At 44.2% G+C, this 17,155-nt stretch overlaps 1 protein-coding gene across 2 annotated transcripts in view; it reads right to left on the reverse strand.

The window, feature by feature from the left end:
- Positions 1-17,155, reverse strand: part of ABCA4 (ATP-binding cassette, sub-family A (ABC1), member 4) — a 130,232-nt gene that overhangs the window by 53,475 nt on the left and 59,602 nt on the right. For both annotated transcript variants that reach the window (XM_014542676.1, XM_014542675.1), the window contains 6 exons: positions 15,404-15,626; positions 12,265-12,486; positions 10,217-10,421; positions 6,199-6,264; positions 3,138-3,227; positions 1,309-1,483 (listed from right to left, as the gene is read on the reverse strand). In XM_014542676.1, the coding sequence (XP_014398162.1) occupies positions 1,309-1,483; positions 3,138-3,227; positions 6,199-6,264; positions 10,217-10,421; positions 12,265-12,486; positions 15,404-15,626 (981 nt within the window). The remainder of the gene's footprint in view (positions 1-1,308; positions 1,484-3,137; positions 3,228-6,198; positions 6,265-10,216; positions 10,422-12,264; positions 12,487-15,403; positions 15,627-17,155) is intronic.

Genomic DNA, 17,155 nt, shown 5'->3' on the forward strand with positions numbered 1-17,155 from the left:
CGCCCCCCCCCCCCCCTTGCAGGGCTTGACAGGGGTGGGGCCGGCCGGGTCTGGGTCTCGTGTGATTTCGAGGTGTGCGCAGGTGGGCAGGGACTTGACTCTGGGTCCCACGGCATGCTCCAGACTCTGACAGGAGGGAGATTTTTATATATATTTTACTAATTTTCTTTCATCTCTGACACTTCTATTATAGATAAAGGGCAAATAGCAATATTAAAATATTTCCTCTAATTAATTCTCTTTTAATGTGCATGAATTTCGTGCACCAGGTCACTAGTTATTAATAACAAGCTACAACGTTCACTAATGACTGATTACTAGAATCATGTTGCATTCATTTTCCTTACACGCCTTACATGTCTTACGCACAGGCGCACCATTTCTCTCCACTAATACTAGCAGCGAATATTTTAGCAGCCTATTGCCATGTCATCAGTCTTGGACTGACTTGTTTGGTGTGTGCAAGATGAAATATTTCACTTTCAGAGAATAAGAAAAATAGGCTTATTTGTATTATGCTTAGTAATTTGTGTAGTTTTTCAGTGTCTGGTAAGTTAATGTTCAAGAAAAAAATATTAATTTTTATTAAAATGTTCTATTATTTTATGTTAATGATTACTTATTTATTTCTTCCCTTTGTATTCAGCATGTCTCTATCAAAATAAACCTACATTTCTATGAATTTTGAAGCTTTTTTTTGTGTGGCCCACATAAACTTAAACCTTGTTTATTTGGCCCATGTTAGCCTCTGAGTTCGACATGCTTGCTCTAGAGACTGCACCCTTTTTACTTTCTCCAGAACTACCACCATAGGTAGGAAAAGGAATGCTCTTTGCAAATAAGTAAGAACTATATTGACTGTGGGCATATGATGATGGTCATAACTTTATCACCACCGTTGATGACAGTAACACTAGGGGGGCTGGGGGGCAGGGAGAAGGACTTGCACTGTCAGGGACAAGGGACAATTGTGGGGGCCCTGGCTCTTCCCCCACTGAACCATTATGACTTGGTGGCTCAGGAAGTCACTTCAACTCTCTGGATGTCTACTTCCTTGGCACACAAAGGGGGCAATAAACATACCCCACCTCCCTCTACAACTCCTTGTGAGGATCAAATGAAACAATATATGTCAGCGAGCATTGACTACTGCAGTGTGCTTTATACATCCCTGGGACACAAATATAGAGCACATTTTTTTGTCACTAAAACTCAGTGGGAAAGAGTAGGTTGAAGCTAAGAGGGAAATAATAGAGCTGGAAAATGACAGGACAAATGGCAATACAGCATCTTCGCCTGAAGACTCACAAGGTGGTGGTTTTCCCTGCTCCGTTGTGACCAAGGAAGGCGGTGATCTGGTTTTCATAGAAATTAATGCTAAGACGGTCCACGGCTGGCCTGCCATAAGGCTCAAAAACCTTTACCAGGTTCTTCACACACACCCCAGGAACCAGGCCTGGAAGCTCACGTTCAAAGAAGGAGTCTTGGAGGGAAAAATGAACACGAGGTAAATATGACGTCTAATGTACACATTCCCCATAATCCTTTCTTCAGACCACTGTCTTCTGCCTATAATTTCACCTGCCCCCATGGCTTTAGCTGTGACCTTTGTAAGGATGACTACAGAATAATAACGGTAATAGTAGTACCTAGTTGAACAGGCACTATTTTAAGTGCTTTATATAGAATACCCCATTTCACCCTTTTAACAGCTCCATGGGATACATATTATTATGCCCATTTCTATAGATGAGGAAACCTAAGACTCAGAGACATCAAGGGTCCAATCAAGGTCACAAGGTACATGAGTGGCAGAGATGGGATTTGAACCCACAGTGCACTTACTATCTATATGGGGAGTCAGCCCTAAACTCAATCTTCAATCCCAGGCCCTCATTTCCAACAGTCCGTGGGGCATTTCCTCATGGATTTCTGTAGCAGCTCAGCCTCCTCTTTTTCCCAAATAACACTGTCCTTCAGACTCTCTCATGTCCATTATGGGAGCCATTCTCCTAGTCACCTTGGCTCAAATATTTGAGGCCACGTGGACAACTCCAGAGTTTCTCCAGTGAAGTGAGTAGGACAGTCCACTTTTCCCCTATACTGTCCCTCAAACTCAACCCCTGCACTTTTCTACTCCCACATGCCCCTCCACTGCAGACCCTCATCACTGTAGTGTCCGAGTCTCCCTGGCCTCTGGTCTCTCCCTGCTTTGGTTCACCCTATACAGCACGACTTAATTTCCATCTTAGCATTGTAGTTCTGGGCATTTACTCTCCTGCAAAAAACATCCCAAACCTTCTTATCTCGGTTCCTCCTGGCCTTGCCTATAACAGACGGGACCAGCCTCCAGCCCCTTGATTTCAGTCTCGGTTTTTCACTCAGGGAGAAGGGTCTTTCCAGATGCGCTGTTGACTGCAAATCGCCTCTCTGAGGAGCTGCAGGCCACTGACCTCAGCCCTGTGAAACGGCACCGGGCGTGGGCCAGAAGCGCAGAGGCCCGAACCTCTCGTGCAACGCCAGGCAAAGTCAGAGGCCAGGCTGCCTCTCTAACCCAGGGTGAGAAGAGCAAGAGCATTTAGCATCCGCAGAGAAATGCATATGCTTAGAGAATGGAGCACATTGGGAAGCACAGAACTGGTTCGAGAGGGAAGGGAAGGGAAGGGAGGCAAAGGCCACAGGAACACTTATAGCCTCGTTCATCAGCTCGGAATTAGGTAACCTCCACGGCCAGGAAAGGCTTTTGAGGACTTGAATGAATGGGCATCTAGATTTGTGAACCACGAGTGAAGTCAGCACCACTACACTCTTCCCCCAGCGCACAGAAGCATTTATTTTTGTCTTTCCTTATAGCTCATATCCGCCTTAAGTCCCAGTGACCCAAGTTATTGTTCTTGCTAAATCCTCGGAAGTCAGCACATTTGTGCAACTCACTTGGGATTTGCCTAACAAGGCAACATACTTGGTATTTGCTTTCTCCAGGAAATATGCGTTCATGTCTGGCTGGACCATTCATTCCGCAAACGTGCAGCTGGACCCTGGGAAGCTCTCAGGGTTAACCCTTGTCAACAGAGAACGCCAGTTTCCTGGGTTCCTTTTCCCTGTCTCTGCTCTGCATTCTTTACTGAGGTTGTTACCTGTTACTCCTTCTGGGTGTTCCGGGTCCTCCATTTCCTCTGTTACGGGTTCTGTCCTTTCCAGGGCCCTTGCTTCTCTGGTTGAACATCCTGCACCAATCAGAAGGCACAGCCACTTTCCTGATGAGAGCTGTGCACCAGCAAATGCAGAAAACGGGGGTCGGGGCAGAGTTTCCTATCATAACTGGAAAACACAGTTTCCTCAAAAGGCCAAGTCAGCCCCTAGCCCAGCCGTGGGCAAACTACGGCCCGCGGGCCGGATCTGGCCCGTTTGAAATGAATAAAACTAAAAAAAAAAAAAGGACCAACCCCTTTTATGTAATGATGTTTACTTTGAATTTATATTAGTTCACACAAACACTCCATCCATGCTTTTGTTCCGGCCCTCCGGTCCAGTTTAAGAACCCATTGTGGCCCTCGAGTCAAATAGTTTGCCCACCCCTGCTAGCCGGTTTGGCTCAGTGGATAGAGTGTTGGCCTGTGGACCAAAGGGTCACAGGTTTGATTCCGGTCAGGGACATGTACCTTGGTTGCAGGCTCTTCCCCAGCCCAGGCCCTGGTCGGGGCTCATGCAGGAGGCAACCAGTTGATGTGAGGGACACATCGATGTTTCTCTGTCTTTCCCTCTCTCTTCTACTCTCCCTAAAAATTATTGGAAAATATCCTTGGGTGAGGATTAACAACAACAACAACAAAGGCCAAGTCAGCATTCCCAGGGACCAGCCCTGAGCAGGGCCCTGCAACTTCTGACCTGCAGGTCTGTGAGGTTCTGAAAGTGGCTAGCGGTGCCCCCAGTGGCCACATTGTGTGACCTTTGCCCAGTGCAGGGGGAGTTTTGTTTTTTTTAACAGGAGTTTCACTTTATCCCCTTAACATGCCAGGAGAGGCCTCGATGTCGGATATTGTGATTAAAAATATATATTAACAAAACCAAGACTGAATTTGAAGTGGGTTAATTTTCGCTGTCTCACCAGAAGTGCTTTTCACTCCAATCCCAAACATGTCAAAGCTGTGGTGAACCTTGAGGAAAAGTCCATTCAATGTGATGTCATGGGCAGCCAGCTTAATTTACAGGCTGAGAAATGGTTTACCAGAGTTGACCCTGGTGGTGAAGTATGGTTTATATAAACACACACACACACACACACACACACACACACACACCCCCCACATGTATGTCACAGACACATTCTCACACTCACACATACTCTCTCACACCACACCCCCACACCCACCCATATACACACACAGAGAGGCATTTTTTTGTAACCTCGGCATTTGATTTAAAAGGACAGCAGGACATCCTGGAAGGGGAAGAGAAGCAGGAGAGCCAGCCAGCCAGAGAGGACAGCAGGGGCAGAAGGAACCACTGTCACCAAGCCCCTAAGGCTCCTCCTCAAGCTCACCCACATGAATGGGTGAGTTTATGATGCAGCAGCCAGCCAGGGCCTCTGTCCACACTACCCTCTGTGGATGCACAGGTGTGTAGTGCAGTGGCAAATACTGGCCTGGTGGTCACTCCCGTACCTCCACTTCTGCTTCCTGAAGGGTTTTTAATCTATTGTCCATGATTCCTTTGACCATTATTAGTTATGATACTGTACTAACGTGTAATAAAATAGTAGGAGGAAATATTCTTCTAAATACTTTATTCTTTGGAGTGAGTTCCTTGTTAGGAAATGTGGTCCCAGTTCCAGACTTTGTCCCACGTGACCAATGGGAACTTGGGCAAGACACTAGGTGTCTCTTGGGCTCGATTTCTTCATCTGTGAAAGGAGGGGGTTAGGTGGAGAAGCCCAGCTCTCTTCTGATTATAGAGAGATTTAGGAATCTAGTTCAATCTAGCCTGTGAGACAAATGAAAAATATTGGGCTTCTGTTGGCAAAAATATGTGACTCATTTTTGAAGGAGCACATTTGTCCTAATTTTATTTTTATATTTTTGAGAGGCAGAGAATCTGCTGAGATTGTAGAGGGGGAAAAGCCCACAAATCTTGATATTCATTGAAATTAGAAACATTTCAGAAACACACACTTGTGTTGAAAATTCCCATTTATAACTTTAGAATATTCCCATTCATAATTTAATGGATTACAACTTTACTATAGTAGAAATTTAGAAGTTTATAAATAGATAAGACAGACAAACCAACGTAATGGAAAAATACTGAGCTGTGGAAGTGCTGTTTGTTTGAAGCATTAAAAAAAGAAAAAAACCCACCCAAGCCTTTTAAAGGCCCGAGGCTAATCCCCTAGAGAAAACAAACACCTATCTTAGTGCTTAAAGGATAAATGCTGGCACAGGCCCAATAATATAAAGTTAAAAGCAGGTAGATGAGGAATAAACAGATTGGAAAATATTTCCTTTGTTTCCAGAACCTCCCAGCTCCGGGGGAGTCCCGAGCTCTCAGGTTAGGAATGTTTGCTGCCTTCTCTAACCTCACAAAAGAATCTGTGGCTTTTCTGGAACTCTCTTTCAGGCCTCCTGTCCTGTTCAGTAGGAAAGGCAAATGTTATCTAAGATGCATTGTGGCCAAATGCCCTTTGAGCCCTCTTCCACAACCACCATGAAGATCAATGCGAGGAGAGCCTGAGATATTTGCCTTGAAGACCACAGCCCCGCCTCAGCCTCTGGTCGAGTCCTTACCCTAAAGGGAATGAATTAGTTCATACTTTGAAAAGGTGAAGAGAAATGAAAAAGGAAGCAGGAGAAGATGAATGCAAAGGTTCCTTCATGATTCTGTGGATCTCTTGGCTTTAAACTGAAAAGCTGCAGAGGTCATGTGTACCCTAAAGTGGTTTGGCCTTCTTTTACTAGGGCAGTTTAATCCACTGGGCGAAAGCTGTGCAATGCTCAGCCACGCCCTCTGGCCCAGACTCACAAAAGGTGGGTTCCCAGAAGCTGTGTGGCTGAGCTCCCAGGAGGCAGCAGAGCAATCAGGAATCACACACTTGATGTAAGAGCCACCTCTGTAACCTACACATAGCCCATGTGTAGCCAAAGAAGTTAGTTTCAAACATTAACATGTGCTTTTTTAATTTTTAAGTTAAAAGAAACTCACCTTCGCCACCAAGCCAATAGGACTCTTGCAGAAGGAAGTACCAAGGAAGTGGTGTTCCATAGTCCCCTAAAAATAAGGAAATAAAGAGAGAAAGCCCACGTCATCCTGCCTCACCACAGTTCTATAAGATCTAGAATTTATCTAAACCTCCAGTTGTCACTACAGATATTTGTAGTTCATAAGCCTTCACACAGCTATCCATGGGATACCACAAAGACTACTCCTTCCAACATGTTTTAATCCAAAAGGTCATGTTTTTTAGGTGGAACCAGCAACACTAAGACTGATGATCTTGGGCGACATATAGTTTTCTAAGAAAACATTTTATTACAGAATTTAATCTTGCCCTTTTCAATAATTACCAGGTAATAATAAGATGACAACCACTAACATTCATTAGATGCTCTTTCTGTGTCAGGCATTACTATTAGCACGTTCCACATGTTAAATAATTTACTCCTCAAAGCAAGCTTAGGAGATAGGTGGGAGTAGTATTCCCGTGGAAAAGGAGATGAAGGCATACTGAGTTTGAGTCATCTACCCAAGGTCACAGCTAATAAAACAGAGGTGCAGGGATTCTAACACTGGCATACTGGTTCTAATATCACTGATTTAAACTCTCCCCCCCCCCCCCCCCCCCCTCACGTCAATGAATGGCTATTAGTTTAGAACAGTGGTTCTCAACCTGTGGGTCGCGACCCCTTTGGGGGTTGAACGACCCTTTCACAGGGGTCGCCTAAGACCATTGGAAAACACATATATAATTACATATTGTTTTTGTGATTAATCACTATGCTTTAATTATGTTCAATTTGTAACAATGAAAATACATCCTGCATATCAGATATTTACATTACGATTTATAACAGTAGCAAAATTACAGTTATGAAGTAGCAACGAAAATAATTTTGTGGTTGGGGGTCACCACAACATGAGGAACTGTATTAAAGGGTCGCGGCATTAGGAAGGTTGAGAACCACTGCTTAGCAAGCTTTGCTCCCTGTAAAATGTTGATTTTGCCAGAATATTATCTTTTCTTACTTAGTAGTTACCCCATGTTTTATGGCCGCCGCTAGACTGTAAGCCCCTTTAGGGCAGACCTGGGTCTGTCTTTTTCACCCCGTTTCCAGAACCTGGTGGTAAACCTAACACTCGGGTGCTGCTTGGTAAATAGTTGTTGAACAAATTAAAGCTTTAGCTTGGCTAAAATAAAGTTCTTGAATTATGCGTAAGTTTCATTCTCAATTCAGCTAATTTTCACTTATCTCCTTCTAATGGCCTAGTTAGACAGAAAAAAACTGCAGCTGAGCAAACTCAAGTGTATTGCTCAAAGTCACTGTTACGGGTTGAATTGTGTAGCCTCCTCGCCAAAAAATGATGTGCTGAGGTCTGTAGTAGAATATAAAACATAAGTGGTCTTCATTTTCAGTTTCTGGCAGAACTAAAACCCTTGGACTTGTTATTCATAATGAGCCCATTTGTCAACCACACCTGAATTTATGCTACTGAGGTGATTCTGAGGGGCCCCTAAATAGCTTTATGACGGGGCGTGGTCACCAGAAAAACCAAATATGTAAAAAGTGGATGGGAACTTTCAGTCCCACCCGCCATCTCTAGAGATGGGGTTATAAAAACTTGAACAATAAAATTCAGGAGCTTGGAGGGTAGTGCACCTGGAGAGAGCAGGGAAGCTCCATGAACCACCCCTCCTCTACCTCACCCTATTAATCCCTTCATTTGTCTGTTCCTAAGTTGTATTCTTTATTATGGAGCTGTAACTAAGTAGACCACTTCCCTGAGTTCTGGTGAGTTGTTCTAGTGAAATATTGAACCGAAAGTGGAGGGGTCAATATTTGGCCAGCTGACTACAAATATTGAATTTGTAGTCAGCTGGCCAAAGTGTGGCAGCCTGGGCACAGCATTTGCAGCTGGCGTCTGAAATTGGAGCAGTCTATGGGACTGAACCTGTGGGGTCTGCACTAATTCTGGAAAATTACTATCAGAATTGAATTGAATTGTTTAATTGAATTGGAGAACTGTTTGGTGTTGGAAAAATGACACATTTGGTATCAGAAACAAAGACACCAGAGTCCTCATAATCTGGGCCTTGTTTGGAAATCAAGTCATTGTGCCCTGGTTGGTGTTCTCAGTGGTTAGAGCATCACCCTGCACATATAAGGGTCTCAGGTTCGATTCCCAGTCAAGGGCATGCACCTGGGTTGCAGGTTCAACCCCCACCCCATTCAGGGTGTGTGTGGGAGGTTACCAATTGATGTGTCTCTCTCACATTGATGTTTCTCTCTCTCTCTCTCTCTCTCTCTCTCCTCTCCCTCCCTTCCACTCTCTCTGAAAATCAATGGAAAATATATCCTCTGATGAGGATTAAAAAAAAAAAAAAAGGAAATAGAATCATTGCAGGTGTGATTAGTTGAGATTAAGTCACACTGCAGTAGGGTGGGCCCCTAATCCAATGTGACTGATGTCCTTATAAGAGGATGACCACGTGAAAATAGACACAGAGAGAACAACATGTGAAGAGGGAGGATTTTAGTGACGCATCTACAATCCAAGAAATTCCAAGGATTGCTGAGAAACCAACAGAAGCTACGAAGAGGTAAGGCAGGGTCCTTCCCATACAGGTTTCAGAGGGAGCATGGCTCTGCCAGCTCCTTGACTTTGGCTTTTTAGCCTCCAGAATCTGTGAGATGACAAATTTCTGTTGTTTTAAGCCTCCAGTTTGTGGTACTTTGTTATAACAGCCTGATCCAAACCCAGGCCTCCTGACTCAGCCTAGTGATCTTTGTCCTATTTCAGACTTGCTGCCTTCATATTTCTGCCAGCAAATGCTGCCCTGAGATGATCTGAGAGCTGTCCCTTGCCAGGGAGGAGGCTCAGCCTCCTTCTCCCCTGCCAGCTCCTGGCTACAGCATCGAGAGCCAAGCCATGGAAGCCTTAGCACAAGGTGGCTGCTGGTTGGCTTGGAGACCACTCAAATGGAGGTGGGACTTCTCTAGCTACCAGGAAAGATTAATTTGAAGGAAAATCTGATTTCTCCAAAGCAAATACAAAAATATGCAAAAACAGAACATTTTAATTCAGGAGCTGATTTTCCATAATGAAGATATTTATCTACCCAAAGTAGGGTACTATTCTAGGCACTGAAACTATAATAGTGAACAAAATAGACCAGGGCCCTGCCCTCATGGTCCACATTCTATTAGGAGAGGTTAATACACAAACACATAAAGAAATATCATGTCAGATGGTGATTTTTTAAAAATAAAACAAAGTAGGATAAGGGAACATTAGCACTAAAGGATTATTATTAACATTGGGTTAGATATTTTCAGTCTGGAAAGATCCCAGTGATAAGATGACATGAGACTAGAGACCTGAACAAAGTGAGGAAGCAAGCCTTCAGATATGAGTGTGTGTGTGTGTGTGTGTGTGTGTGTGTGTGTAGAAACACTCTCCAGACACTAAGAACAGGAGGTGCAAAGGTCCTGAGGAGGAAATGAACTCAGTGTATTGAAGAACTACCAGTAAGGAGGCTGGTGTTGCTGCAGCAGAGACACATGGGGGTGATAGGAGATGAGGAAGATAGTTGAGGCTGGTAATGAAGAGTCTTGTAGACCAGGGTTAGGACATTGGATTTTACTCTGAACAAGAGAAAATGCCACTGGAGAGACTTGAATGGAAGGTTAACACTGTGTAACCTAAATCTAAAGGATCTCTGAATACAGTTGGGAGAACAGACTGGTAGGAGGTAGTAGCGGAAGGAGGCCTGGGAACCTTGTGTAGAGATGGGGACAAGGGATCGGATTCTGGATCTACTTCAGTTGTGGAGTCAACAGCATTCACTTGAGGATTTTTGACTCCTGGATTTTAGTTTCAAATGCTGGTTCTGAGAACCCAAATTGAAAGAGTTCAGAAAAGATGAGATTTAAACTAGATGAAAGGGTAGGGCTGGGGATCTGAAGAACTCAATTACTTTTACCCAATGAATAGGAACAGTTACCTGGAAACACCTGGTCAAGGTACCAGGCAAGCAAGCCATACAGAGCAGCATCGAGGAGCATCATTTTCATGGACATCAGGAAACTGAATTCATCTCCTTCCATCGGACTTTTCCCAATATTGCTCCACTGCAGCCCCAGGCCTTGCTCCTCAAAGCGAGCCAGGTACTCAGTGCCAAAGCCAAATGCCACAGGAGACAGCAGGCTCTGCAGTGGGACAAAGAGGGCACATGAGGTGAGCAGAGGGATTCTTACCCAACCTGGCAGTGCTCAGATGCTCACAAGGTAGGGAGAAGGGCCAAAAGAGGGTCCTCAATGTGTTCAGGTGTAAAGCCTCAGGGAGGGGTTAAGGCAGTCTTCCCACAGGACAAGAATTATAGGAATGCCTCCAAGGTCTCAGAGACTCCTGCCTACTACCCACTAGGCCACCTCTTCCCTGATCAATGGAACACAGTTGTTTTATGGAGAAGACAAACACAATGCACACTGAAAAACCAAAGGTCCTCAGGTCTTCCTCCCTACCCTTCCTCCTCCTTTCTACCTCATTCTTAAGAACAAAGAAGCTAACTTGAGCAGCTTTGTGAGAATCCCATTAGAAGGGTCCACAAAGTCATTGGTTTCCTAGGGCAGGATAAGGGGCTACGCAAGGGATGGTCTCATGACCTTCTGAGATCTGTCAGAGCCCAGAAAGGTCTCAGATAACATTGACTATCTCACCTTTCCCCATCTCCAGACTGGAGACATTCTTTTTTAGGTTCTCTGTGGAGAGTACTAGTCAAGAGAATAGGTAGTGTGCAGAGAAGGATGCCTTAAGAGGAAGTTCCCCAGCCATGTCCTCACACTGGCCCCTGACCTGACAGAAAGCACATAGGCACAGGCAGAGGGATGGGCTATTCCCATTTCCTCTGCTCAGAGGCCTCCCCATAGTTTGGAGGACCTAAGGTTGGGTTCAGAATGTTTCTCTGCAAAAAGAAGGGGTTCTTTAGCTATATGATCACATAAATCATTTTTTTAAATCTCAGCCCAGCCATGATCCACACAGTTGCCAGAATTATAGCTTTCTGGTGGATCCACACACCCAAGAATCTAGCTGTGGTCTCAAAATACTGATCATCTAACCAGTATACCAAGACCGTCCAGCTCTACCCCCAGGTAGAGTCCAAAGGATTTCTTGCTACTAGCCCATTGTGATTATTTTAGAAATTGGTGCTATAAATACAGCAATTAGTTTCTTATTTAACACAAAAAATAAAAGGCAGATGCCCTAGCAGCTCTGGAGCCAAATAAGTTTGAATTGTGAGAACAACTTAGACCTCAGATCTTTCCCCAACGAGAAGCAGGTGGTAGCCCTTCCCAACTGTACCGCACAAAGAACTGTGGACAGGGAGATTCTGGAAGAAACTGCACCCCACAGGGCCCAGAAGTTCTTTAGCCTGGTTAAGGAGAGGAGAAATAGCCTATTTGAAAATGATTAAAGAAAAAACAGTGGTGTTTGGGAATCATGAACTAAGAGGTCTCTTGGGCAATCGGAAGTCCATTTTCCGGAGACCTCTCCTGGCAAGAGAGCCTGACTCTGGACCGGCTCATTCCTGTACCCCTTTCTGCATGCAGTGGTGGAGTATGATAAAGACACTTGGAGAGCTGCTCCAGTTGAAATTCTTTTGGCAAAAAACAAAACTTTTCATTCATGGGAACATCTTTCTGGACAGAACAGTTAAGGGGGCAAGCTTCCTTACTTCTGAATCTGGTCAAAGGCCAGGAGAAGAAAACTGAGTGAAGTGGGTCTGGCTGTTTTCCCCTTGTGGCCACACAAAGGACCTATGAACTGAACTGGTTTTCAATTACTTCCCAGGGCAGACTAATCAAGCAGGTTTGGTGGGGAGGAACCGTCAGGTCATTCCTATACCCCGGTGTCCTTAAGCCTTACTACGTCCCTTTGAGCCAAAAGGCAAAGTGGATCCCTTCGAAAGGTGGGCCAGTCCTCTTGGATTGCTATAGACCCATCAGAGGAATTGTATCAGATGCCAGGGGTGAGCCCTGGGTCCCTCACCATAGCCATCTTCAGGTCGGCTGTCATTCGGTCTTGCCAGGCGAAGCAGAGGATGTGAGGCAGGTAGAGGGTGAGGTAGAGGACACCACTGCAGGCTGCGGCCAGGCTGGCCCTGGAGAAGAAGGTGCTGAGCAGGAAGCACTGCATGATTGTGGCGGTGGAGAAAGCCAGCAGGAACAGGAAGAGGATGAAGGGGTTGCTGTAATGCAGGATCCTTCCATGCTGAAACCAAAGAGACCACTTGAGTGAGTAACTTGCATCCAGATCCAGGGGTGACCGTCCCTCTCAAGGGATGACCTCAACCAGTGAATCCAGGAACTTAAGAAGCCCTCGCCCCAGAGGGATCTCTTCCACCAGCCTGTTGTTGGTGCCTAAATTTCCACATTTAAGACTCAACGTATTGAGTCCCTTAAATTCTAGGAATGCCATTTCCATAGCAGGGTAACACATTAGAATTACCAACTAATTACTATGTGTTAATTAAGCAAATCCTTGGTGGGATTTGAGCAGAGGAGGAAGATCTGCATAGGGGTCTTGGACCATCAACAGCTCTGGGGTATACTTAGCAGATGAGGAACAAAAGAGGGAGATGGAATTAGCCAAGAAACTCATTTTACAGCATATAAAGGCAGCAATGGGTTCATGCTAAAAAAATAAATAAAAAGAGGGGGATGGGAGACCACTCAATACGCTTTTACATTTTGCCTGGGGCCTGGCCTACTGAGTAAATCATTTGTACTTGTATTCTGAGATTTGTCACTCACATAGGTGAAAATATCAGTAATTAATCCATATCACCTGAAAGTAGATTAATACCTCCCCGTCCATAATATTATACAAACTCATTTCATAGAACCTGTGAGTAATACTCAGTATCTTCACATTAGCTAATGATTCAATCACTTTGGCTATATAAAGAATAGATCTAAACTAGCTATTTTTAATAAATGAGCTGCTGCCAGTTACATTATAGAATAAATTGAAATGTTCAAATGAATTAGGGCTTCTTGGTTCTTATTTGCTATGGCACCCTATGAGGATTTTTACCCTTTGTGCATAACTCCAAATATATATATATCGATTGCCCTGTTCTTCGAAACATAAAGATACAAATAAGGTTCATCTCTTGCTGGTTCTGAATCATTGGTAGTGGTGCCCTGCAGCACTGGGTTCCTCTCAGGGGAAAAGAGAGACCAATTAGCAAGATTTGTCATGGGCATTTGAGAGTTGAGTAGAACAAATGTGCTACTTATCTGCTGTTGCTACTCTTTCTCTTCCATTCATGCTCTCGTGCCAGCTGGGCTTTGGTAGAACAGATTTTTAAAAATAGAATAAAACACATGGCAAAGAGAGGTGGAAGAAAGCCATGCTTAACTATAACTAAACTTTGAGGAAATCTAAATAAAAGTCAAGATTAAGACTCAGAGCTTATGATTTTGTGTTGAAGAGGTCTCCACATCACCCTGGAAAGCTCACCCCTTTCCCTTAATCTCCTTAATCACACACAATGCAATAAAAGCAAGTCCACAGCTAACCCTGTGGCTTTTGGCTGGAAGAATTTTAAGATGGTTGTTGCTATTCTCAGAAGAATGAAATCCATTTCTTATCTCAGCTCAAAGCAAAGTCCTATAAACTTCTAGGGCTTTATAATTTCTCATTGATTTAAGGCAGAGATGAAATTCACTTGACCGATTCAACCCTCATTGGCTTTGGTTTCCTGTAAGAACCACTTTTCTTTTTTGCTCTTAATAGCTTGAATAACAAGCGAACCTTCCCATTGTACCAGCTTCCAGCTTCTTTCCTGCATAGCTGAGGTGGGAAGGAAGGACAAGGGAAAGATGGGAGTGTCATTAAAAGGAAAATCCTATTTTGCTGTAGAAAGCTCTGTTTCCATCATTAGTAGAAGAACAATGTTCTGGTTCCCACAAGGCGGAAGCTTTTTGTACAAGCAACTCATGGTGAACATTCTTTACCTCACATCTTAGAAGCTTTGAAGTCCTAGTGCTCATTCTTAGGCAGGCAGATCTCAATGTCACCAGCAACAAGTCTCATGGTCCATTGCATGATGTCATGCAGGTTTATGCATTTTGTGTAAGTCAGATGCTTATGCATTTTGACTCCTTTAGTTCTGAGGACACAAATGTCTTGGTAGTGGGGAAAGTAGCAGACTGAAGGAACAAGGGACGCCTAGAGAAAGACAAGGTGCTCAGCTTTTCCTCAACTCTGTGGATCAGAATGACCTCTACACCAGCATTAGTTTTTGTTGTTGTTAATGCTCACCCAAGGATATTTTTCCATTGATTTTTTTTTTTAAGAGAGTGCAAGAGAGAGGGAAAGACAGAGAGAAACATCGATGTGAGAAAAACACATCGATTGGTTGCCTCCTGCACGAGCCCTGACCAGGGCCTGAGCCAGGGAGGAGCCTGCAACCAAGAATCGAACCCAGGACCCTTTGGTCTGCAGGCTGATGCTCTATCCACTGAGCCAAACTGGCTAGGGTAGCATTGGTTTTGATAGTGCTCTAGTTCACGGGACTTGAGTGCAACACTAAAATCAAAACCCCTCAGATCTAGTACATTTTACTGCATAAGGAAGGGATAGGATTTAATTTAAATGGATATGTATTGGTTGGACAGGATATGTAATGGAACAGTCCTGAACCAAGTAGGCACCAGGTATGGTCCAGCATGGATGGCATACACTTCTCTCCTAATACACTGAAAAGGCTCTCCACATTCCCAACCCAGCTGGTGGTTAGGACTGTAATCCCAAGAGAATACTCTTTGTATTCATTTCTTCTGTGTTTAAAAGGAGAGAACCCTTTGCACATAAAATAACCCTGTACTGGGCTCTGCTAACAGCAGCTTCTACAGATAGTCCATGGAAAGGGGCTAGATAATCTATGTAGACTGTGGCTCTCTGGGCAGGAAGTAGGAGCAGGGAAGATACTATGACACAGTGGCTTCTTAGGTGAGACTTTGTCTCTCTGTCTTCTACCTTGGCTGAAATGGCTGGGCAGTTGCATGTCATACAATTCTTGGTGGCCAGTGACTATTCTAGGGACAAGTTCATTAACAGGAGGAAAGGTGAGAGGAAGAAAACGATTCAGGATTTTCTGGGCCTTTTCCATCTGGCTTACCATGATGAATATTGTCAGGAGGAAGATGCTCATTGACATGACAGAGAAGCTGTCCAGGAACCAGGTACACCAAATCACTGTGTTGGAGACACCCTGATTTTTCAAGGTCTCCTTCAGTCTCAACTCCTTCTCCAAGACGATGCTCTTTACAGTCATGGAAACAGAATAGATCCAGGCCAGCACCATGAAGATAGGGAAACAGCGATTCAGGATGATCATAAAACTGAAGCAAGAGGAGAGAAGCAGAGTAGTAGAATTCCCTGTACCTGGTAGAGGTAGAGTAAATGTTTGTTGAATGAATGTGTTAAGAACAAAGCCCTGGTATAGGAAAGGCAGGAAAATCTCCAATGGGCTTGAATCTTTAATACATTGCACTTTCCCCTGAAGGATTACTTTTTCATTAGAGCAGGATTGTAGCTTTTTGGTTGGCCCAGATGAATGCTTTATAAGTAAAATGTGTAAATAAAATTGCACTATAGTATATATATATCTCCCATGTTCAAAGGCTGTTAAATCATGTTGTTTACCCATATCTTCAGAAAAAAATCTCTTCTACTGTCATGGTAAACAACCTGCTTCCTTATTTATAATGGTCTGGCCCTCTAGCAACTTCAGCGTGAAATTATAGCTAATTTGCCTACAAACGTCAGGTGGTCATAATAATCTGGCCACTCAGTGTATGTTACACAGTATATACCTACTTGTAAGATCTTGCAGGAAAGTACTGCAGACTTGCTGATGTAGCATGTGACTGGAGTAGACAGATACATATCAACTGACACTGAAGTCCAAGAATATGGACCACAAATAAAGAGAACTGGTGGTGGTGAGATCAATACTTGGGCTCCCCGAGGGGGTAGCACTATCTACCCTGGAGGATCAAACCCCAGTTATGCAGGAAGATGCACAAAATAACTAATCAGAGTGGCACTTTCAGAAGGCCACCAATAAATCAATCATTGATCCAATAGCCACTGACTCCACCAGCTATGTACCTGTGGAGTAACTCTGTGGATACCCCAGCAAGCAGGGTAGATTTGACAATCTAGAATTACTCTATTGTGAACTTTATACATGTTTTCCTGTGCTTGATATGCTAGTAGATCCCTTGGAATTATTATCTATTGAAAACTATTGGGTGTCACAGGAAGGGCCCAATTACAGCATGGGAGGATTTCACTCAAGATGGCCCTAGGGAGAGAATTATAAATTCATAAATCCTGCACTTTTGGGACCTGCCACCAGAGGGCTCTCACACACTGAATGGCCAGAATCCTTATTGTCTCCTCACTGTCTACCCCACTACCTTGCCAGTCACTCCTATTCTGATCCTAAAAGTGGAACTTGGGCTTTTGCCCCTGGCTCCACTTTCCATCTCTGTCTAATGATGCAACCCAAACTGATACAGAATGGTCGCTGTTATCTCTGTAGTCTTCTGTAGAGTCAGTCAAGGAAGGAGAATGGATTGTACTAGGATGTTGAAAGAGGGTTTCCTGTGCCCATACTGAGCTTTAGTTCATTGTCTTGCCAGCTGGCAATTCTACTCTTCCTTTCTTCAGGCTGTGCATGTTTCTTTTCTCCGCAGACACACATGAACACTGTGGTGAACTTCCCCGTTTTTTCTAGGAGTTGAATCCCTAAGCCAGTTGTACATCTCTGCCTCTGTCCTGGGAGCATTTCTGCCCCCATCCACCATGGAAAATGAGCCCTCCCAGCCCCCTCTGCCTTTCTGTCCCTCTCTTTACCATCCCC

Source organism: Myotis brandtii, unplaced genomic scaffold (genome assembly GCF_000412655.1).
Source record: "Myotis brandtii unplaced genomic scaffold, ASM41265v1 scaffold311, whole genome shotgun sequence".
Lineage (NCBI taxonomy): Eukaryota > Metazoa > Chordata > Mammalia > Chiroptera > Vespertilionidae > Myotis > Myotis brandtii.